General features: G+C 38.7%; 1 protein-coding gene across 2 annotated transcripts; it reads left to right on the forward strand.

Annotated features, from left to right (window-relative positions):
• Positions 1 to 1,033: 1,033 nt before the first annotated feature.
• casc3 (casc3 exon junction complex subunit) lies at positions 1,034 to 24,356 on the forward strand. 2 transcript variants are annotated; one of them, XM_073071452.1, is made up of 13 exons: positions 1,034 to 1,231; positions 6,409 to 6,436; positions 7,010 to 7,062; positions 8,036 to 8,185; positions 11,476 to 11,627; positions 11,916 to 12,092; positions 14,100 to 14,806; positions 15,055 to 15,110; positions 16,223 to 16,394; positions 17,967 to 18,065; positions 19,397 to 19,602; positions 20,208 to 20,370; positions 22,437 to 24,356. In XM_073071452.1, the coding sequence occupies exons 1-13, from the start codon at positions 1,085 to 1,087 to the stop codon at positions 22,448 to 22,450; spliced, it is 2,124 nt and encodes a 707-aa protein (XP_072927553.1). In that variant the 5' UTR covers positions 1,034 to 1,084; the 3' UTR covers positions 22,451 to 24,356. The 2 variants fall into 2 exon arrangements, with proteins under 2 accessions (XP_072927553.1, XP_072927554.1); XM_073071453.1 differs by having other exon boundaries at positions 1,036 to 1,231; positions 20,208 to 20,330.
• Positions 24,357 to 24,652: the final 296 nt, after the last annotated feature.

The raw sequence follows: 24,652 nt of genomic DNA on the forward strand, positions 1-24,652 counted from the left end.
GGACCTCAGGTTCCTGTACCTCCTTCCTGAGAACATGGCTTGGATGGTCAGGGTCGTTGATGATGGAAGCTGCTTTCCTGCAACAACACTCCTTGTAGATGTACTCAATGGTGGGGAGGGCTTTACCTGTGATGGACTGGGCCATATCCACTACTTTTTGTAGGCTTTTCCATTCAAGGGCATTTGTGTTTCCATACCTGGTTGTGATGCAGTCAGTCAGTCAGTATACTCTCCACCATGCATCTATACAAATTTGTCAAAGTTTTAGATGACATGCCAAATCTCCGTGAATTTCTCAGAAAGTAGAGGCACTGCCATGCCTGCTTTGTAATGGCACTTATGTGATGGACTCAGGACAGATCCCCTGAAATGATAACACCGAAGAATTTAGAGTTACTTACTCTCTCCACATCTGATCCCCTGATGAGGACTCCCCTCATGGACCTCTGGATTCCTCCTCCTGTATTCAATTACCAGCTCCTTAGTTTTGCTGTCGTTGAGTGGGAAGTTGTTGTTGTGGCACCACTCAGCCAGATTTTCAATCTCCCTCCTATATGCTGATATCGTTATCAAACTCAAATATGGCATTGGATCTGCACTTAACCTCACAGTCATAAGTATAAACGTGAGTAGAGCAGGAGCTAAGCACACAGCCTTGTGGTGCAAATTTGTTGATGGTGATTGTGGAAATTATGTTGCCAATCTGAACTGACTGAATCAGAATTTACCAAATTGTTCTTTATTACTTATACCCTTCTAAAGATAGTGCATTTTTGTTTTATGTTTTCCTAGTGGCACCTTGAGGGTTTAATTGAGAAAAAAGCAAGCTATGATTGAAGAAACAGCCTCACAATTTGATTGTCTGTTGTGTCTGCAAAAAGAGCACTGCCTCCCCGAACGTTGTGGGAACGGTAGTCTTTTTCGTTCCAAAGCTCTTATTACGAGGACTCCATTGTACTTTGTGATGTAACGTTGGGCCATTTGTCTACCGGGAAATGTAGTCTCGTGTCTTACGGTTTACTTTTGCCTACAGCGCCCAGGATGCACTACACCACAAGTTTTTCGGTTTCCTCAGTGAGCGAAGATGGCGGATAGGCGGCGGCGACGCGCTTCTCAGGACACCGATGAGGAAGACGACGACGTGCCTAAGTCGGAGCTGGAAGTTGTTCCCTCCGTCCCTTGCATCTTAGACTTGTCTGGTGTTCAGGCTCGCGAAGCAGAATCTGAGTGTGTAAGTGTGGCCAGCGGGGGAGAGTGAAGGGATGGGGATGGGGATGGTGATGGGGACGGGGACGGGGACTGGGCCTGGGGTTCCTGACACAGCCTGGCGGTACAGGGATGTGTCGCCGGTCAAGATAGGGCTGAAGGTCTTTCAGTCTCCCAGGCTCCATGTTAGTTTGATATTTTTCTATTTAATTCTGTCTTATTTGTTCACACATTGGGTTCAACATGTAGAAATGGTTGAAGACGAATCCAGACGATTTTTTCGAAGTTATTTTGCTGGGAAGTGGACTGCACTGTGATACAGAAAATAAGGCTGCAGTATGGTCATGTATTCTAATTTCGTTTACGATCATGGTGTCGCAGATCAAAATGACCTCATTAAAGGCTACATTGTTGCTGAGGTTAATGTAGTAGACTGCGATCTTTTACATTAGCCTCAACAACGATGTACTTTTAATTGTAGTCTGTGGAAACTCTGGACAAGTTCATTTCTTCCAGGTAGGGTATCAGAAAAATATATTTTCTTGTCTTACGTTTTGCCTCTTGTACACAGGCATTTCCCCCATATCATGATTTGCTGATGTTTCATTTCCTTTTATCATGATTAGTTGATTTTTCAAGACAATTTGTTGCACCTTGGTATATATGACGACAACTTAACTGTTTCAAATAAATATTGAACTGCTAGTCGTGCTAGTAAGGAATATGGAAATTTCAGGCCAACTTAGTCGATGGTTACATCTTCCTGTTCAAGTATGAAAGCTAAAAAGTAACAAAATCAATGGTTTATGCCTGTAACATTGTTGACAAGTTAAAGTGCATATGTAAGAGTTGTGTAAGGCATGTATGTTGGAGGTACCAGAACTCTAAGTAAAATTTTTACTGATGTGACATGTAGACTTTTTTTTTTGCTTATTTGGACTAAAGCAACAAGTATGCCTTTGAAATGTATTAATTTATTTTAATGTCTACAAATAAAATGAAGTGACTTAAAATTGATTTTGTTCCTTTTGAAAACACAGGTGTAATCAGTAGTACTAAAATGATTTCAACTGTACCTGAAAAGGGAAAAAAAAAAATTTCTGAGTATAAAGGTTTGTAAGTAAGTAGAGCAATAGCTATAAGATTGAAAGCAATCAAAATTGTGAGATGTACATTCGGACAGCCATACGTGCAAACCATGCCAACTATGAATGAATGAAAACACAAAAATACAACTGCAGATGCTGTGGATCAAAGAATACGTACACAATGCTGGAAGAACTCAGCAGGTCAGGCAGCATCCGTGAGAAAAGAGTAGACAACGTTTCGGGCCGAGACCCTTCATCAGGAATGGGGGGGAAGAGAGGGCCGTATGAATGAATGATAGTTTAATTGTATGATAACAGGTCTTTTTTAAAAAGTGAGAAGAAATGAATTTTGGATCCCATGCATTTGTGTCCCCAGTCAATCAATTGCTTATGATTTGTAGGCTATACTTTTTTTTTGTGTTTTCATGAAATGATGAATCATTTCTTGCAAAAGTGACAGGATTGATTTCTGTTTCCAAAATTTTCTGCTGCTATTTCAACACTACTTAGTTCCATGCTATTTTTCATATTTTATTAATATATTCAAGCTAATGTTTGATAAATGGCATTTGGAAATTATATTAAATGGATACTTTACATATTTTGCAACATTGATTATCAGTCAGATGTATCAAGTGGCTTCCATTGTACAAGAGGTTTGGTTTTTGTGTAGTGAAACAAAAGACCACGATAGGGTCTTTTAAGAGACTTTTAGATAGGTACATGGAGCTTAGTAAAATAGAGGGCTCTTGGTAAGCTTAGTAATTTCTAAGGTAGGGACATGTTCAGCACAACTTTGTGGGCCGAAGGACCTGTATTGTGCCGTATGTTTTCTATGTTTCTATGTTTTGTATGAAACAAAATATCCACATGTGCATATGACCAGTGAAATAATTACAAAACACAATATTAAACTTATTGGATTTCTTTTTTGTTTTGTGTGACTATTATGTCACCAAATAGTAATAATATCATTGCAAGATTTGACACTTATTTATTATCATTTTATTTATTTATTTTTTCTTTTCTATATTATGTATTGCATTGAATTGGTACTGCTTAGTTAACAAATTTTATGTCACCAGCCGGTGATAATAAACCTGATTCCGATGTCCATTTTAAAATAAAATTAACATAATGACAAAATATTGAGTTACTCAGTTAATGAAGTCTGCTGTTTATTTGCCAGCAGTTGTGACTGCTGAAGTTGTCATTGAAACTGATTGTTTAGGCAGCAGTCTCCACTATATAGTCACTACACTAGTGACTACATTTCACTATCTGAACTACTGTTCTTACTAGTGTGCTTTTTTTTAAGATGTGACCTGGGGCTTGCCTTAGAGTTATTATGGACACTTACAAGATTGTAGTGATGGCAATGTGGTGGTGCACAGCTCTGACATCAAGATTTAGTTCTGATCTCTGGGGGTTTTCTGTGTGAATTTTGCATGTGAACTTGCTCACACATCCCAAAAAATGTGGTTGGTAGGTTAATTGGAAATTGTAAATTGCACCCCCATCCCTCTATTGTATAGATGACGTGGAAGATTCAAGAAGAATAAAATGGGTCATGGGAGCATTAGTGTAAGAATGGTTGTTTGATGGCTGTTGTGGGCTCAGTGGGCCAAAGGGCCTGTTTCCATGCTGTGATTCTGACTACATGGCTGAAATATTTTGCAACTTAAATTCACCAGTCAATTAATTTGTAGAAAAAAATGTATTGTCTTAAAAACACAAAATGCTGGCAGAACTCAACAGGCCAGACAGACACCTTCATGGTTTCGGCCTGAAACGTCGTCACTACCTCCTCCCATAGATGCTGTCTGGCCTGCTGAGTTCTGCCAGCATTTTGTGTTTTTATTTATTTCCAGCATCTGCAGAATCACTCGTGTGCCTATTAATTGTTTTACTTGTTTTCATTTGAGATTAATGTGTTTTGCTTAGGTTTCTACATAAGAACATAAGAAACGGAAGCGGGAGTAGGCCATCTGGCCCATCGAGCAGCCACTCAATAAGATCATGACCATGGGCTCATTGCCACCTACCTGCCTTTTCCCCATAACCTTTAATTCCTCTACTATGCAGAAACCTCATTCAGTATAATGGGGATATGAGGAGTGCATGGGGCTAGCGTATCATTGTTTGTAAATCCACATATTTCAGCATTTGGTTCATGTATAAGTTCAGAATGTGAACTCCGCTTCTAGAGCGTAGCCAAGACTTGGGTGTAGATTATGGACTGAATGTGTGGTTGTAGCTTTGGTTTGGAACACCAAGGAGGGGTCAGGAAAAGTGGGTAGGTTTGCAGCTTGGGTAGGGGTCCATTTGTATATTTTCCACTTCCTTTAAATTCACCTGGTTCAATGGAAATTTTGTTACACTACAATGTAACAAAAAAAAAGATGTTGAGTAAAACTGTGTTGATACAATGTTACTAATGGGAATACCGTTCAACTGTCTGGAAGATGTGCTGGTCTGACATCACCAAAATCCTAGGGATGCCAGGTCATTAAAGTTTTACTGTAAGTTGGTGTATGTGCTTCAGCATTAAGTAGTTTTTGCCTTACAAGTAACATTCGCATCATGCTGTGCCAAGCAATGACCATATTCAACAAAAGAGATTTCAGTTCATTTTATCATTTAATAACATTACCATTGCCATGTACTTATTCAATACACTTGCAGGGTTGCTATTGATCAGCTGGAACAGCAAGATAAATAACTATGAGAGCAGCTTTTTAGGTACCTGCAGAGAGCAATTTGTCTCTCAACACCTCAATGTCTTTCCACCATCCACAGTAAACATCATGGAATACTGTCCGCTGTCTGGATGAGTGGAGTTCCAATAACTCAAAAGGCCCAACACCATCCAAGGTGTCGCAGTCCACTTGACTGGCACCCTGGTGGTGGTTGGCATCCGTCTGTCTTGAAGTACAATGGGTGATGATGCCCAGTCATCAAGATCCCTCTCTTGACCTCGCCAGTGTAGTCCAAAAGAAAGCCTATGAAACAATACGTTTGGCACCAGCTTGGCTGCAGGAGCTGCCGGAAGAATGTTCAATAATGTCCAGCCGCCTTAGGGGCTCCACTCTGGGTTTGCTGTCTGGGTTTACTTCGGTAGCCTTCGTCTCTCCTGAGGCTGTCCACGAGGCAGTGGAGCTATTTACCCATCACTGAGGATCTGGTTCATGAGCACCAGGGTGTGTCCACACACTGGTGAGCGTGCATGCTACATGTGCAGGGGCCGGGCTTCCTCCCTGTCCTCTGTAGTTCAGTGTGAGTCCGAAAGAAGTTCAGTTTCTGTGTCGCCAGCAAGGAGGCACCACATGAGGCTTTCTGATGGGGAGGCTACGTACTAGCAGGGAGAGACTTAACCATTCGGCTCTCCTTTTCACAAGACTGCTAGCCAGTGGTGGAAGCTGAAAGTGAGAGCAATAGGCACTACCCACTACATTACCACACTAGACACATCACAGCAACCATTTTGGCACTCTATCCATTGCATTAAACATTCATTCCCTTCACTATCACAGTGAGTAAATGCTGTGCGTACCATTACAATATGCATTGCAGTTATTTACCTAGGCGGCATCATTTCCCAAACTTGCAACTTCTACTGCTTAGTAAGACTGTAGTTTCAAATGTACAAGAACACTGTCATCAGTATGTTCCCGTCCAAGTCCATTTTGAATTAGCGTTTACTATTCTTCATTATTGCATCAAACTCTAGACTTTCTTAACCTAACACTTCTTTACTATAGAAGGACTACAATTATTCAAAAAGCAACTCACAGTCACTTCTCAAGAGTAGTTAAGGGGAAGGGCAATAATCGCTAGCCTTGCCATTAATGTCCAGATTCTGGAAATTGAAAGAAAGAAACAGGTGAGGGTTAAGTGGGGAAGTGGTGATGTGAAGGATGGAATCTCTAATTTTTCGTTACTGTCTGATGGTATACAGTATGTTTTTTGTACCTATGTGTGTATGTGTATACATACACTGAAGCACAGTATATCTGTTAGCGGGGTAGTATGTACATTTGGTGTTAAATATCAGATGTAACATGCACTGCAAAGGCAGAAAATGAATACCAATGAAATTGTCTTTCTTTTGTAGGAGAGTGAAGATGGCATAGAAGGCGATGGTAAGTACCACAGATACACGCAAACCTTATAATTTCTGTTAGAAAACATTAAGGTATATTAAAAGATTTTGACACTTTTTATCCTACCTGTATTGAATTTGTAAGTAACTGTGTTAAATAAGTGTGTTTGTATTCTGTGTAATTAGAAAATGTATTTTTTTGCCCTTCCTCTACAATGGTACTAATGCTGGTATACATCAGCTAGTTTATTGTGGAGAGGTTTAAAACTCAAACCTCATGATATTCACAGCATTTTGCAGGAGGAATCACTATATGATAATCAGCAGTGCTTGCTGTTTTCCCACATCGTAACCTATAAACAGACAGGAACATGTATTGCATCATAAAGTCCTTTGTTGCTGTGTTCGCCTCCACATATAACTGCTTTGTTGAGAATTCAGTATTGAGTCAAAGACCATTAATGTCACATCAGACTGTACATTTGCCAATTAAGCCATGTGAACTTGACACAAAGCTCTCCAATTATGTTTTGTGGTAATTGAAATTGACATGTAGATTGTTGGTTCTGTTATACTTTATACATTTGCTAATTTTTTTATTCTTTACTTTCAGCTGTTGTACTTTCAGATTATGAAAGTGCCGAAGAGAATGGTTCTCAAAAATCCGTAAGTGTAGTAGTTAGTGATTGTATAGTTTGATTTGGTTATTTTAATTTTTTTATGTAATTGTAAATTATGTGAAATAGATTTGAGTATAATTTTAAAACTTTTGGATTTTTGTATATACTGTCAGCTTCATCAATCATCAAAGTACATTTATTGTCAAAGAATGTATAAATCACACACCTTGATCATTTTACTGATTTGGGGATAAGTTAGAAACAAATTTTGGAGTATATCCACTTTTGGTAGCTTAATATAGTTTCTAATTGTGGAAAATGATTCAGATCATTGCCTGATAGAAAATTTCACAGTAGATATATTTTGTACTTAAGTCATTTATAATCTTGCCCAGTCCATGTTCTGAGCTGAATTCGTACTTTAATTGGGCTAAAATAGGGAGAAGGAAGGAAAAGTGCTGACTTGCTGTAATGCAAGAGAATAAAACATTGTGCTATGACTAAATTGAAAACATTACTATTATATGTACAATGTAAATATTTTGTGCTATTTTCTGTTAATTTCTAAGTATGTAACTTAATAAAAGCTCAGTTTCTGGTGTACTGTGTAATTCCTGTTTTCCCTAATGTAAATTTACCTGTATTGCTGTTTCCAATTGAACAGTTTCCAGATTGGTCCTGGAGTTCTGTCATGATTGTGGCAAATATATAAATATGTGCAGTGGAGTCCGCTTTAACACACATAGCCAAACTCACTTTTATTGTTCACACGTGGCCACTTGGAACATTTGTCAGAGTATCAGGGAGCTGATAACTGTCAAAGACAGCTTGAGTCACTGTACTCAGAAAAGGATGGAGGCAGAAAAAACTTGAATGTTGAGACTCAAAGGAAGCTATGGTAACATTGTGATCATTATGATGAACAACATCAGACTGCTTTGTAAGAAAAAATAGCTTCTTGCGCATTCTGTTTTAAATCTATTACATTATTTTACCAATGCTTAATCAAATGTTTGCAGGAAGAAGATGGTGAAGAATATAGTGAAGAGGAAGTCCCAAAAGAGGAAGCAAAAACTAGCAATAAAGGAGATGAGGATGAATCATCAAAGGAAGGAAAGCCTGAAGAGAAAGGAGAGATTACTGGAGAGAGACAGAGTGGAGATGGACAGGTAACATAAAATGCTACACATTTCACTTTGCCAGGATAAGACTGATTTGACCTTATAAGCCTAAAAAGCTAATTCATTTATGGTGACAATGTGTACATGGTAATGTTAAAGATCCCCAGCATTCAGAAAGAAAAGTGAAAAAACACTTCAATTTTGTAGCAACCAATCACTTTTGGAAAATCTCAAAATAAATTACGATCAGTGAATTATGCACGATCCGCATTCATTTACCTACTTATTATTTTGATGTTCACTAGGGAGCAGTGTCGGTCATGAGTTTAGAAGAATTCCATTTTAAATAGTGACATTTGTTGCTACTCAGAAGCTGCTGGACTTGTAATGCCTCATCCAGAAAGTACCACTTCTCATAATAACCATTTTACTGAGTAATTATGGAAGCTGTACAGCTGAAAGTTCTATGTAAAATTGCTGGGACATAAAGCTGGTGATATAACTCTTTTGTTATGTGCATTTTTTGTATTTGGATCTGGCAGTTATTAGCACAGTGTAAAAGTGCATTTAGGATGCACTTGAACAAAAATGTTGCAAATGAGTAGAGATGCATTTCATGCACAAAGCATCTCAACCAAGGTAATAATCCTGTTGGAAAGCAAATTAATTGCAGGTGCTAAAAATATTTTTTTAAAAATAGGCCCTTTGAGTCACACAGCCCAGCAATGCCCAATTTAACCCTAGCCTGATCATGGGACAATTTACAACGACCAATTGTAACTAGCAACTGGTACATCTTTAGAGTGTGGGAAGAAACCCACACGGTCGCAGAGAAAACGTACAGGCAATGGCTGGAATTGAACCCGGTCACCTTTATGGTAAAACATTGTGCTAACCACTATGCTGCTATGCCACCCCAATATCTGATGTATAAACAGGAAATGCTGGGAAAAATACAGTGCATCATGCATCGTCTGTGAAGTGGTGAAATAGAGTTGATGCTTGAGTTCAATAATCTTTCACCTCTCTCTGCAACTGTTGCCTGATGTGTTTCTAAGATTTATATCTTTGTTATAATTTCTCTCTTTGCCATGTTAACTAATCTGCACATCTCTCAGTAAGTTGAGCAGTGTCCCTAATGTTAAGTGCTATCCTTTTGCAAAACTCATACTTCTGCATTAAATTAGCCACATTGTCAGAATTTGTGCAAGTACATCCTATCCTCGTTACATGCCCGGGGGAGGGGGGGGGGGGATACGTTCCTTGCAGCTGATGCATAATGGGAAATCGCATAATGTGAATAATTATTTAAATAGAGAAAATAGGGATGCGTTCCAGAGGGCTTCCGAAATATGTTTTATCTGTAATTTATTCACATTTTCATACTGATACAACACAAAAGCAGTCCCACAAGGCAACATTAGTATTATATTTCATCAATTTAAGATAATATTCAATGTAATAAATCATAGAAAGTTAACATACTAGGGTGTACAGTACTCACCAACAGTGGCAGGTGTGTTCGCTCCAGGAGATGAGTGGTTGTTGTGGTGTTGGGCAGCTTTACATGGATAAGGTGGACATCAAGCACAGCAAGGGGTGAAGGAAGACTCACAGAACGGCAGCAGGAGATGACACCTGTTTGAAGAAAGTGGTGAGGGTTGTTTGCTTGGCAGCATTTTTTTTCAACTTAAGTTTGCTTGTAGGGAAGAAGGGTTGATGGCAGGGAACAACTGAAATGCTGACTCCGTTCTAAACTTGGGTCCATGTCCATCGTCATTTTGTGCCAAGTGTTCTGAATTCCACCATTCCCTCACCGTTGGTAAACTCCCGAGATTTTCAAAATCGTCTGTTGCTTGCAGCATCTGAGATAGTTCGCCGTAAAAAAAAAAATGCCTTGAATGTGGATCACACCTTGGTCGAGTGGTTGAATCAGCGATGTTGTGTTAGGTGGCAGGAAACGCACTGTTATATTACGATGAATGCTGCCCAAATGTTTAGGATGGACTAGCGCATTGTCAAGCAACAAAAGAACTTTAAAGGCAAGATTCTGTTCCCTGTAGTAGCGTCCCAGAGCTGTGTTACCTTCAGCTGATGCCGTGCTGTTTAACCGCTGCTCGACTGATGGCCCAGGACATAACATCAGATGCTTAGGAGGCATAGTTAAATATTTCAAGCACAAAATCACTGCACCGTAGGTAAAACCAACAAAAGTTTAAGAGCGCAAGACCGCACATCCACACATTACCAAAACCAATGCAAGACTGGCGGGAGTGAGACTGAGGTGTGCGCACACGACATGTATTGGTGGGAAAGCAGTGCTCCTCGCATAACTGAGTTTTGGATGCATATAAGGAGACGTTGGTAGAAATAGGTTCCGCATACGCATAGTCTGAAGACGCATATAACGAGGATAGGATGTAGTCATGCAACTCGGAGTCATAGGCTCCATCAGAAAGTTAGGGTCTTCAGGAGAGAAAATAACATTAAGATTTTACATACTTTTGGGGGGGACAATATCTATTTGTTCATACAAGCAGACAAATTATGAGCAAGAGGAGGTCATTCAACTCCCCCCCGCCCACAAACCTATTGTGTCATTTAATGAAATCATGACTGATCTGATCTGACCTTAACTCCAGTTTCTTATCACCCACAGTAACCTTACACCCTCTTATCAAGTGTTTGTCTGTGCTAAGTAATATTCAAGGACTCTTCCTCAACAACCAATGGAGACAGAGTTCCAAAGATGTACAACCCTCAGACCAAATGTTTGCTTCATAATTGTAATAAGTGGGTGACCTTTTACTTTAGACAGTGACCTTGTAATGCTAGATAGTTCCACAAGAGGAAATATCCACTTCACCTCCATCCTGTCAAGACCCCTAGATGCTTGTGTACATTCAGTGACACGGACCAAGTTCCCACATGACAGAAAATGCCTGGAACCCTGCAGCAGCTCTGAATGTGCCAAGCACTCATTTGTACATACAATGAGTGTTTTGGACAACCAGAAAGATGGGTTTGCCAGCTGTTGCAGGGTTTCAGGCAACTTATGTCATGTGGGAACTTGGTTTGTGGCAATATTATTGCACCTTACAGAGAAATTGGAATGGTTGAATTGTATGCCCTAGTTGAACTACTTACTGCACGTGGTTAACGCATGTGCTTATTTAACTATATGAGTGAGGGAGCACTTTCCAACTTGTAAGTTGTTCAGCTTTCAAGCTGTTTTCAGGAACAGAGCCTTATATGGGAGGAACTGTATTAAGTGACATGAAAGCTGCTATTTCTTGCTCTGAAAATAGTTGTTTTTGTTCCACATTTTCTCCCTGTAGGAAAGCACAGAACCTGTCGAAAATAAAATGGGTAAAAAGAGCAGACGTCAACTGGATGACGATGAAGATCGGAAAAACCCTGCCTATATTCCACGGAAAGGACTCTTCTTTGAGCATGATCTAAGAGGACATACTGAACCAGAAGAAGTGAGGTTTGTGATTGATTGTCATCCTATTGTATGAAATATGAGCTTGTGATTTCATCTCCATAGATGCTGCCGGACCTGCTGAGTTCCTCCAGTGTTTTTTGCCTGTTACTGAATTTAGTTGCTGATTTGTAAGAATCAGTGCTAGAGATCAGTGCAGAATTTAAGATGTAATTATGCAGTATATTTGTCTTCAGGTGAAGACCAGGAAGTATACAAGAAAGGTTCTTTTCCCTGTGCTGTCTTTCTGGATATATTTACTCTGTTCAGATTTTAACTTCTCTCTCTCTCCAGGCCCAAAGTCAGACAGCGCAAGCTCTGGAAAGATGAAGGTCGATGGGTGCACGATAAGTTCCAAGAAGATGAACAAGCACCTAAGTCCCGAGATGAACTGATTTCCTTGTATGGTTATGATATTCGATTAGACAGAAATCCTGATGAAATAAGGCCACGAAGGATAAGAAAGCCGAGGTTTGAAGAATTTCTGGAATTTGAACCTTGAGAAAGCTGGTAAAATGCATGTAAAATGTGGAGTTATATTTCCTAATTCTTAAGTTCCTACGAATTGATCAACAATTACTGCCTTTCATCATACTTCCATTCTACCTTCTCATATGATTTTCCTTTATCTTGTTTGCAATCTGTCTGATGGCATTTATAGTGTTAAGATAAGAATATTTAAGAGTTTGCAACATTGGGAAGGTTTGGAGTTGGGTCGTGATGTAACATTGAAGGAATCATCCCAGGGTTCTGTTATGCTGGATGGGAGTTCTCTGGTATACTGAGGACGGTTGCTGATACAGGTGTTTCTTCCCCCCCACCCCCCCCCCCACACACACAAAGGTAAAGCGTTTCTATGAAACTTTTCTTAAGCCGAAATGGCATAAAGCAAAGAACCATTAATTTATATGAGAAAAATTTTCGTAAAAGCGAAAATCCTCTTTGTAATGCGAAAACAGGTTATTAATGCAGGTTTTTTGTAAAAGCGAAGTGGTGTAAAGTGAACATTCTTCAAGCGGGGGACACCTGTAGATTGTTGCGGGAGATGATAGGGTTAATCATTAATGAAGTACCTGTATGTATGGCAGTACTGAAATGGAGCATTTGGGTTTGTCCTCATGTAGTCATGTTGCCAAAATTCCAATGGTAAATTCTGACAATGGGCAGCAATGTTCTTTAGGACTATGTGCTAAGGCAGCTGCTTTGTTGGTGAATGTAATTTGACTTGCTATGCAAATCAACGTTTATAGTTGTCACCAAGTTTGGAGGTTAACAGTGAAGAACATGCAAGTAGATTGCAATAAGTTTATGCTGGTAGAATGGGCAGAAGAATGACATGAAAGTTAAGAAACATAATTGTGTTAATGTCTTGGCTGACAGACTGAAGGGCAGTGCAGGTTCAATGCATAACTTTAAAGGTTATGCAGGAATCAATGGAGGGAGGGGACTGAATGTATACGTGCATTAGTTCCTTGAAGAAATTTCCCAAAACATTTCCAAGGTCAAGATTTCAGTTACTATTTTAGACTGAAGGAACTGGTTCTCTTTGGAATTTATTTGAAAAAGGTTTGCAAGATCAGGATAGTTTTAGATGGATATGTAGCAGCTGCTTACATTTGCAAAAAAAAATTAAGAGAAAGGCAAAAGATAAAATGTGTCTGCGGTGAGCGTTTGTGACTTGCTGTCTGCAGAAGGGATCAACCGGAGCTTACAAACAAGATTTTAAAAAAAAGTGTTGGAAACACTCTTCAGATCAGGCAGAATTCTACAGCTATATAGAACATTAATGTTTCAGGTCTCCCATATTCACTTTCCTTTTTAAAAAAGAAATTGGATAGTAAACTGCAGGAAAATAATTTGCATGTCTATTGGGAGAGAGTGAAAGAATAGAGTTTTGTTTGCATGGATGTTATCATGGGCTTAATGGCTGCATCGCATGTCATGTAATTCCACAAAGGAAGCTGCGACATGTTAGTGTAGCAAAACCTCTACAACAAAAAAGCAAGCATAAATATTGTACCAAGTTGCTATTGTATTTGTAGATCGAACATATAAAACTATGAAATTTTCAGTCAACTTATCTAGGAACTTCTGTGCTTGACTAAAATTGTTATTTATATATGCGTTAAATATTAGTTCACTGTCGATTTGATGCTTAGATGTATAATTGGGGTGCTACGATACCATAGCGATTATTCCATGCTATTAAAGCTTGGGGTGTTGGAGTTCAGAGTTCAATTCCAACACCATCTGTAAGGAGTTTCTATGTCCTTCCTGTGGAACACATGGGCTTCCTCCTACATACCAAAGAACTACCAGTTAGTAGATTAATTGGCCATTGTAAATTGTCCGGTGAATTAGACTAGTGTTAAATAGGTTGTTTGCTGCGCAGTGCAGCTCATTGGACCAGAAGAGCCTTTTCCGTGCTGTCTCTAAATAAGTAAATTAATTCTCTCTTTATGTAAAATTTTACAAAAGGTTTAGAAGTCCTCAAAACCGAGACTCTGATTGGATAGAAAAACCACCACCAAGGCCTTACCTACGTAAAACTGTCAGTATCATCCCTTCTACAAGAACTTTTAACCGAAGGATAGGAGGACAAGAACGGAAGTCTCCAGCAAAGAACTACTTTAAAAATGTTTCTTGTGTTGAAGATCATGAGAATGTGAAACCAATTGAAGTAAATAGTTCAAGAAGTTATCATTCTTCAGGGGAACTATCCACCAGTGAAAATAAAACGGATGCAAAGAATATAGAACAGGGTCATGTGAAAGAGACTGTGATTATAACAGACTGTTTAGAGTCGGTGAAGAGTTATGGTGTGACGAGAGAAGATGGCTCTGTACAAAATCAGTCCCTTCCTACTGAGAATGTGCCACAGGTACAGGAAAAGACAATAGAAAAGAAATCCTATTCCCGTATTCGAAGAACCAGGAACAAAGTCACTGAGGTAGGGAAGCCACAGTCTGTGGAGGACACTCCAGTCCCAGGTTTGGTTCCTGCTGCTCAGCAGATACCTATTCAGCCTCTCCCTGCACCAGTGTCAAAGGCTGGCTCCTGGGAGACCCCATCCATAGACTCTGCTGTGACTGGGCTCGAGTGTGAGATGACCCAAATGAATTTATCGGGGAAAAACTGGACTTCAAATAGCCAACCACAATGTGTACAGCCAAGAGACCTCCAGGGTAAGTTCTGATACAGTTCTAATTTCTGCCTGAGCACTTTGAAATGACTTGTATATTAGCATTGCAACATTGCTTTTCATGAGTGTTCTTGAGGTGGGAGAGGGCTTCAGTTTTTCTCTACAATAGCATGTTGATCAGGGATGATTTCCTTTGTTATCAGTAAAACATTGTGTGATGACATGGCTCCTCTTTCAGTTCTTTCATTTAGCCATTGTTACATAAAGTGTAAGCTACTGTCTTTCTTCCAGGCATTCCCAATTCACTACACATGAATGCTTCTCAATACAACAGAGTGGAAGAAATGGTAAGAAATTTATGTCACAATATTAAACTAATATGTAATTCAGTGGAACCTTGTGGGTTGGATGAATAGCTTTAAAATCTTTGTAGACAGTACTCTAATTTGGTTTTAGAGCATAGTTTTTCCAGACAGTATTTGTGTAAGCATTTGGGCGCCATGGTAACATAGTAATTAGTCTGATGCTATTACAGCTCGGAGTGTTCCAGAGTTCAATTACAGAGCCGCCTGTAAGGAGTTTGTACGTTCTCCCCGTGAACTGCGTGGGTTTCCTCCCATAGTCCAAAGACATACGAGTTAGTAGATTAATTGGTCATTGTAAATTGTCCTGTGATTAGGCTAATGTTTAATAGGTGGGTTGCTGGGTGGTGAGGCTCGTTGGGGTGAAAGTGCTTGTACTATGCTGTATTTCTAAATGATTTACTTCTATGGGTAGGTTAGCTGCTGTCTGCATCTATTGGGAAGCATTTAAAGAAATCTTATATTAGAAAATGCAGCCTTTGACAATACGTAAATGTGGCCTGTATTGTAACTTTTTTGTGTTGTGTTATGTGGTACATCACGGTGGGTACATATGGCATACATGTGCTGGGTAGCCAGTCAATTTCATGGATGTTAAATAAAGAAGGGAAATTGTTCAAGGATAGTGTACTGTGGACTATATCTTTCACCTTCAATACATGAATGCATACCCCTGCAGAACAAAGCTTGCAAGGTTCTGTCGCCAAGTGTTTATATATTTAAAAATATTGGTCTGGTGGATTATGATAGTCCACGTTTACGGTACTTTGCAATGGGGTGGAAAAAATGTTAAGTTTTAGATGTAACATCAGTTTACTAAAACAAATGTAGATTTCAAATTTAACTGTGGCACAATAACTTCAGGGGTTGGTTAATTGTTGCTAATGCCTGTTATTGCCTTCAAGAATCACCTGAACTTGTTAAATAAGCATGGTGACACTTCTGCAGTGATGATGATGCAAGAGGGATAACCAGACAGTCACAAGAAGAAGAATACATGACTTTTTTTCAAAGACAACACAGTAAAGTTTTGACGTGTTGACTCCTTGTGAAGAATATGTCAATTAAATAGTGTTAAATGGTTGAATGTCTTCCAGGGCAGCCAAGCAAGACGGGCAAAGCGTTACTCATCTCAGCGACAACGGCCAGTACCCGAAACACCCCCACCACCACCTCCTCCAGCACCTGCACCGGCACTGGGGCCAGCCCCAGCTCCAGGCCCTGCTCCTATGCACATTGGCCTCATGGAAGGGCATTATTACGATACATGTAAGGGACTGATTTTAGTATTTATCCTTAAATAGCAAATTGAATTTCAAGTTAATTTTTGTCAAGTAAAATACCAATAGGTAATTCACATTTTTTTTTGTTTTCATATTTCTTTTGGGATAATTTTTAGAATGCATTGTTCACAAACTTGTACTTATTTCTGAACTATAATTTAGAGTTCTGGTGTAAATGCTATCACTGTATAGTAGAACATAGAAAAATGTGGTCCATTCAGTTCATATTTGTGCTGGCTACAAATGTGCTATTTGTGCTGGAAGTACGATGTGTATGTGCTCGAAGTTACAGCTCTTCATATCAGAGTACTTTTTAAAATCTATCAAATTTATACACCTACCATATTTTCAGGCAGTAAGTTTCAGACCCTTAATTCCCTTTGGATGAAAAGTATTTTTTTCTCCCTTTGTTCTCCCTTCTAATCTTCCTACAAATTTCATTAAATCTACTCTGTCTCCCATTTCTGAACTTTAAAAGAAATGGATCTTTCCCTTTTGGGCCCCTTAAAAGCTCAATTAAGTCATCTCTCATCCTCTTCTAAAGCAAGCTTATCCTGTTTTTCTTCACAGAATAATTTTCTGGTCCTGGTATATTTTCATAAACTTCCTTTTCTCCCACTCACTCCCAGTCAATTAACTTTCTTGTAATGCACTGGCTAGAACTTGATGCAGTACTTATTGAATGTAACATGAAATCTTAGCATAACACAACCCCCAACCCCCATCACCACTCTTTCTTTCTAATAAAGCAGAGCATTCCATATTCCATTTTTAACCTCAGTTGTACCTTTCAAGATCTGTGGATGTGCATTGCAAGATCCTTTTGCATCTCTGCATCAGGCAGTGACCCTGTTTATTATGTGTTCCCTTGCCTTGTTTCTCCACATCTCATGTGTTGCCTCACTTCTCTGGGCTAAGTTCTTCAGTGGGCATGGTAAAGCTTTTGTCCTCTCTGTCAGCTGCAATATCAGATGTATAATTCTGCACATCATTATTTTCTACTCTACATTTAATTTTATATCATAAATATATATCACAAAAATGCAAGCTGTCAGGTATTTTTGGTAAAGAACTCTATATCGGCAAGGTGGAATGATTATCAATTTTAACACAATATTTTGATGAATAAATTGCCTTTCTTAGAGAAATATCTGATTGGCCTTGCTACAGTCATTTGAAACTTTTTTTTAAAGCCATTAGTTATTTTTTTAAAAACCTAGACGATGGAAACCTGAACTGTGAAGAGGAAATGCTAGGGACACTAAACAGGTCAAACAGCCTATGTGAAAGGGAAATCAGTTAATGTTTCAGGTCACAGAGGTAGGACAACTTCAAGGTTGGTTTATCTGGAAAAGAAATGACAATGAATTCAAAATAATTAATATCTTAAAATGAGTGCATGAAAGACTTTCTAAAGCATTGAAACATCATGCAAATATTTCTGAAAAGTAACCTCAATCTGACAAGTGGGAAGTTATATATCTTTAAGTAGTTTTAAACTGTTTTGTTAGTGATGCAATGATCTGTTAACATAATCCAAACTGTTTCCTTTTTGCAGTACAATTTCAAGGACCAATTTATACCCACAGTGAAAGTTCAGCTCCTCTGCCACCTCAGGGCATGATTGTTCAGCCAGATATGCACCTTCCTCATCCAGGTATTCTGTTCTTTTGAACCAAGAAAGGGAGATTGAATATCACTTGGATGTATTGGTGGGCCAGGGAAGAATTTAATTTTAATTGAAAAGGCATAAAGATGGATTATCTGTTTAGATTTGCATTTGATTACTTCAAGATGTCATCATCTTTCCTTGATTCAATGCTTTTTATCTTGTAGTATCTCTTTCTTTGATTATGTAGTTGGATGAAACTGACTTGAAAGAGGTAACAGGTCTGATGGTGTTGCAGAGCAAAATTAAACAGTTTAAGATGGTGAATGTTATTTCCACCATCATATTGTGCTGAATCAGTGATGCCAACTTCAGATTGTAGTGTCCTCATTATCAAAAAATTGAAGGTGCAGGAAACCTGAAATCAAAACGCAATGCTGGAAGTACTCTGCAGACTAGGAAGCATGATTGAAAAGAAAAAATTCAGGTTGATAACCTTTCATCAGAATTGGCTGGGAATGATGATTATCCAATTTTTTTGAATTCAGTAGTGGCAGCTTAAAAGCCTGATGAAGGTTCTTTAATCACAAGTCTCTGAAGGAGATGTAAATAATGACTTGAATGAAGACAGACGTAGAGAGAAAAATAGAGGGGTTTAAAAAAAATATAAACAATGCTGGAATGGTAAGACTTACACAAGAGAGGCCAAACCTAGTAGATGCTGGAAATGTTCCAAGGGCTAGGCAGAATCTGAAGGGAGAGAGGTAAATGGTCTTTCATGAGAACTGGCTACTCTGATGCAAACAGGAAAGGCTGTTTATCTGAAAAAATTGAATTCAGTATCATGTTCTAAAGGCTGTACTGAAGCCAGAAAAGAGATGCTGTTTGTTGGGCTTGATGTGAAAGTGCAAGACCAAAGGCAACAAGGTTAGCGAGGGAGTGAAAAGGCAATTGGAAGCTCAGTGTCAACCTTGAAGATGAATAGAGGTGTTCTGTGTGGTCACCAAATCTGCAGTTGGTTTCTCCTATCTATTCACTCTGAATGCTGTAACCAGCAGTGATTTTAGTACTCAAAGGTGATTGAAGTTGCTTTCTGTAGCTTCAGGTCTTAAAGCTAGAGGGAGCAATAAGTAACTGATGTCTCTTCATTTTTGGAACAAATCTATTTCCCCTGTGTTCATTGAATACTTGTAGAATTGTGCTGAATATGTCATCTTTTATCAGAAGCACACAAGTCTAAGGAAGCATGTTACTAACATGCATCATTGAATTTTCATAGAATCCCATAGCATACACTTTGTGAAATTTGTGATGGCTCCTTGGAATGTGAATTATCTTCTACTAGATTTTTTTTTAATGAATCCTGTGTTCATTGTCAGTTCCAGGTTTTAATCACCACCAGTCACCTGGCCACCTCACCAACACTGGTCTTTATGCTCCACAAGTTCCATTGCCATCTGGGCAACCACCTCCACCCCAGGTGCTACCTCCTCCCTTCTTTACTTCTGGAATGATGAACTATGGAAATCCCAGTTATCCATACACAACAGGAGGACTCCCACCTCACATTTATCCAACTACTCAGGTAAGCAGGCATACAAGGAATGGATATAAAGCAAGAGTCCATGGATCAGGACACATAATCTTGTTATTAATAATGAAATATATACCTTAAGTGCAAGTAAATGTGTTTGGAGCTAATGAATGTTTTCTCCCCCCTTGTTCTTAATGTACTGGAAAGAATTTCAGCGCAAAAGTCAGAATTTTCAAAGAAATGAAGAGCAAACCAGATTATTCTTAACATCGTGTATTAGCATTTACTTGTCAAAATAAATAGTTTCCAGTGATTTGGGGACATCCAGTAAGAGGCAATAATAAGCAAGTGTTACTGTTCACAACAGTTTTACAAATTAGGGTTCCTTGAGATACGATGACACAATTTTCACTGTTTCATCAACCAGCCATGTCATCTTTATTGCAAGCACTTACTGCTGGTATTAGCAAAATGTTTATGTTTAGGCTCTTACTGTAAGTTATTGTTCACATTATTTCACCCAGTGCCAAAAAAGTGACTCCACTGAGGACCTTTTTGAAAAGTATAGAGATGTTTATTGCTTGGTCGTGCACATCCTGTTTATTATTGAAATTGAAAAATTTATGAAATACTAACCATGTGTTGTGTGTTGTCAGGCCCAGTCTCAGGTCTTTGGTGGAGTCACTTACTACAACACTGTACAGCAGCAGGCTCTGCCAAAGCCATCACCTCCAAGACGACAATCGCAGCCTGTTACTGTTAAACCACCGCCACCTGAGGTACTTGATACATCCATCATCTGGTTTCCATGCAGCATAGGTACAACACCATCTGAAGCTGCAAAATACTATGTACTTATCAAGTTAACTTCTATAAAGTAATGTTGTGCCTAGTTAATACTTCCCTATGCCTCTTCTCCCCTCTCCTCTTTATTTCATCCTTTTCCCCTCCATTTCACCCCACATACCAAAGATTCACACTTCATTCTGTTCTCTTTACTGCATCCTCCTGCACTGTTCCTGAGTTAGGTGCTGGCTCTCTCCCATCAGTGCCTTCCTCTCTTCAGATCTTATTCTCCATCATCTCCTCCTTTTCGAATTTATTATAAGTGTTAAACATTTATCATTTGTTTACAAGTGATTGTCTTTTGTTGAGGACTTATGTACAGAGCTTAAGATGGGAATGTCACTTAAAAATGAAACAACATGAAGAACTTACACATGACTGCTTTTTCTGCTATGGTTCTAAGATGTGCAATCTTGGAAGTTCTGATTTTCCTATAATATTGCAGTGAGGTCTGCAATATTATAGTGCACTGCTTTTCTTGAATAATTGAGCAAGTTAACATATTATATACAGATCCTCTCCAGGTTATGACAGAGGTCTGTGCTTGAGAATTGTTTGTAACTGGAGCAATTCTCAAGTAGGGAATGCAGCAACTAAGTAAAATGCTTAATTAAAACAGAGGCCAAACAAGGACAATGTGTAGTTAAAACAGGGCAATTAACTTCCAGAATGTGGAAGGTACTTAGAGTGCTGCAACAGCCAAGAATTCATCCTGCCTGAACACACATTCCTATGTATGGACTGTACATAAGTTGGGTGTTGGTAACCTGGCAATGTATTTGTGCATGTGTTTTTAAGGTGTCAATTTTTTTGTTCCTTCTTCCAGTGAATGCCATGTAAACATTCTTTACCAGAAGATTAAGCTTTTAGAAATTTGTACCTGGGAGGGCTATCTCTAGGTGATCATGATCAAAAATAGTCAAAGGGTATCAATAAATCTTTGGATGCTAAAACCTAGCGAATAGGGAAAATAACCATCTCCCACGATCTTTAATCGTGGAGCAGTCCTGAAGCGTAGCAGTTGGTGCATCACTTTACAGCACCAGCGATGACTGATTGGGGTTCAATTCCCACTGCTGTCTGTAAGGAGTTCGTATGTTCTCCCCGTGACTGTGTGGGTTTCCTCCGGGTGCTCTGGTTTCCTTCCACGTTCCAAAGATGTGCGATTCGGTTTACTGAGATGTGAGCATACTGTATGCCTGTCATAAAGATTTTTCCTAGCATGATGTTGGGGTGGAGTGTGACTATGTAAATCATTATTCAGTAAGTCATTCACATTATTACATTATTTTCCTATACAGAAGGAGTGACACAATGATCACTATTGCTTTCTTGAGATAACTTAAATAGTGTATCAAATTAGTATCACTTAGTCTGCTAAACAGGGTTTGAGTAGTGCCTTTTAACATTCTGACTTACTGTAGTGTGAATAGTTGCTGAGAATTGCCAAAAATATGTTTGATTTAAAGACTATGAAGGCAAGCATATCCACCTCTTCCCAGGCACTTGCCAACCATTTCCCAAGTTTTTGCAGAAACTGTTTATTTCTTTCCAGTTATGTCTCCTTCAAGCAGTAGAATCTGGTATGATTTCCATGACTATTGGTGCCCTTGTTTGGGAAATTTGTTATCCACTTTTGGTCAGATGAAATTTCTGATAATTGTTTTGCAATAAAGTTGGACAGGTGGGAGCTTATTGAGATAGCAGTTTTAATATCTCTATCTCAGTAGTGAATTTCATCAGGTGCTCTCACTATAAAGAGCCACACTGTCAATTTCAGTCCAGCATGTTGTTGGGGTGTGGGATGATGCTCAGAAAAAAATTCCAGTTGGATTACTGGTTGGTGATTTGGAGATGGATTTTCTTTTTCTTCCTATCCCAGATATCCTGACAATAAGTTCTACTGCCCATGCAGCAAGTAATTAACTGTTATCAGAATTTTAAAAGGCTACAATTTCAGCATTTTTAAAAAAACAGTAAAAGAAGACATTTATTCCAGATTGTTGTGATCCAAAGTGTTCCTACCTTTTTTTTTCTAGGACAGCCGAAGTGAAAAACTGAAAGAAAGGAACGAAGCTTAGCTACCAGGGAAGTCTGTCCATGAATTAAAAGAGAAATTGTGTGGATAATTGGTCCTCTGTTCATGTGTTGGACACACTGCTGACTTTGACAATACTACTAATGGCGCTGATATTTGTGGCTTTTTAACTCTGGTTGCAGGATTCGCCAGTCAGTCTTTAACAATATGCAGCTACAAGCAGAATTGACTCCTTGGAGGCTTACCCTGCAGCAATTGACAAATTGGTTCTTGAGCAGCTTTTCATTACTGTGCGAATGGTAACATTGTGGAAATCCAGCAGTCAAGGTCTGATTTTTAAATTGATTTTCATGTGATCAAGTGCGACTAAATAGTTTCAACATATAGCAATAATCTACCAACCACTGAGCCTTCATGTTGATTGGTATTGATTTATTTGCAGGTTAGCGTACTGTAGCCTTGTATTTTCTCAGCTTTCAATAAACATTTATTAATATTTATTCTGAAATTACTTAAGATGGTTACTTTTACTCGGTGTAAAGTCATATATGCAACATGGAGAAGTGGTTAACTAATTTCCTCTTCTGCAGAGTAGGAGAACAAAAATTTCTAAATGTAGTTTAAAGCCTATCAGTTACAGTACTCTTGAAGACACAGTATTGGTTCAAAAACTATTTCTTTTATTTATTTAATTCATCCTTTTTTTTTAAAAAAAAGCTCTAAAATTCCCTCAAATCAGTTGTGAATGCTACAGTACATCGCCATGCTGTACACCTTGCTTGTAGGTACCATATACTGATGTTTTTGTTTAAAGAACATTGCAAACAAAAACCTGCCTGGCACTGAAACAAGATTTTCATTTTGCATTGTATTAACTTCAGAAATGGTGGGGGGGGGGGGGGGTGCATTCTCTTGGAAACGAAAAAAAGGGGGTAAGTGAAAATTGATGAAATGTAGTTGGCTTGTGCTGTTTGGAATTGGATTGTTCCTTTAATATCATCTGCCACACTGAGGGAAGCATGACTCAATGAGTTTTTTTGTTATTCCTCTTGTAATTACAATAACTCAATATTGATCGAATCTGTAATGCGCTGTATTAGCGAGTACAGACATGATCCAGTGAAAATGTCTGTGTTCTAGATGGTAGCATTTATCCTGTATAAGAGCACTTGGGTACATCCTTGACATGTTCACTTGAGGGGATGTGACCATTGATAAAATAAATAGACATATATGGACAATGTAATATTGAGGAGAAACATCTAGGCATTGGAAATTTAATTGACCAGTTATTTTTCAACCTTCTATTTAGGTCAAAAGTGAAAATTATTGACAAGATTCATGAATGATTGGGGATTGAGTAGTGAATTGTAGTGCTACATTATCCATTCTGCTACAGAGCTTGTTTGCATTTATATAGCATTGCTTACCAGGCGGCTTTGTTGGTGAAAAAATAGGTATTGTATCACCTCATTTACCAGGCTATGGACTTGTACGTTTCCTTGTTTACAGACCAGAGCATTGATGCTGTTAACTTGGATTAATGTGTCTGCTACTCCTGGGATCTGTTTAGCCTGTATCTGTGAGGCCGCTTAGGGCAGCTTGTTTATATGTTGAATGCTGAATTAATAAGTGTGTAATTATTCATTTACAAAAATACATTCTAGTTTAAAATGTCAAAATTCTGCAGAGAGTAAACTTCTGTCAATGTTAAATTTAAATGTAATAAACTGTCTTTTTTCATTATTTTGCCTTAAGATTTAAATGTATTTGTTAATTCCACTTATCAGTTGTGTGACTAATCTAGACCCCAGAACACTGTGATGGCTAGTTTTTAATCTTCTTAGAAATGGAGATTTGTAATCAATATTTTTGTTGCCATTTGGTGGACACAGTTTAATAAAGTGTGGGAAAAAATGAAGTATCTTTACCTTGTTTTACCAAAATGAAAGTTCTGTCTTTCAGATTCTTGGTTCAGTTCTGTTTTTACTTATTCTTGCCCCTTGTTTCCTTTAATAATCAGCTGCTGCCACAACAAGACATCTTTGCTCATGAGCTAATTGTAAGTGCACCTTGAATTAATCTCATTCCTTTTTCCCTTCTGCAAGTACTATTTGACAAAACCTGGCATGTCCATCTCATCATGCAAGTATTCCAAGTCCAGCAGGTTGTCAGATGTGAAACCTGTGGCTCAACAGCCTCATGATCTTGCCTAGA

This window comes from Hemitrygon akajei, chromosome 18 (genome assembly GCF_048418815.1).
Source record: "Hemitrygon akajei chromosome 18, sHemAka1.3, whole genome shotgun sequence".
Taxonomy (NCBI): domain Eukaryota; kingdom Metazoa; phylum Chordata; class Chondrichthyes; order Myliobatiformes; family Dasyatidae; genus Hemitrygon; species Hemitrygon akajei.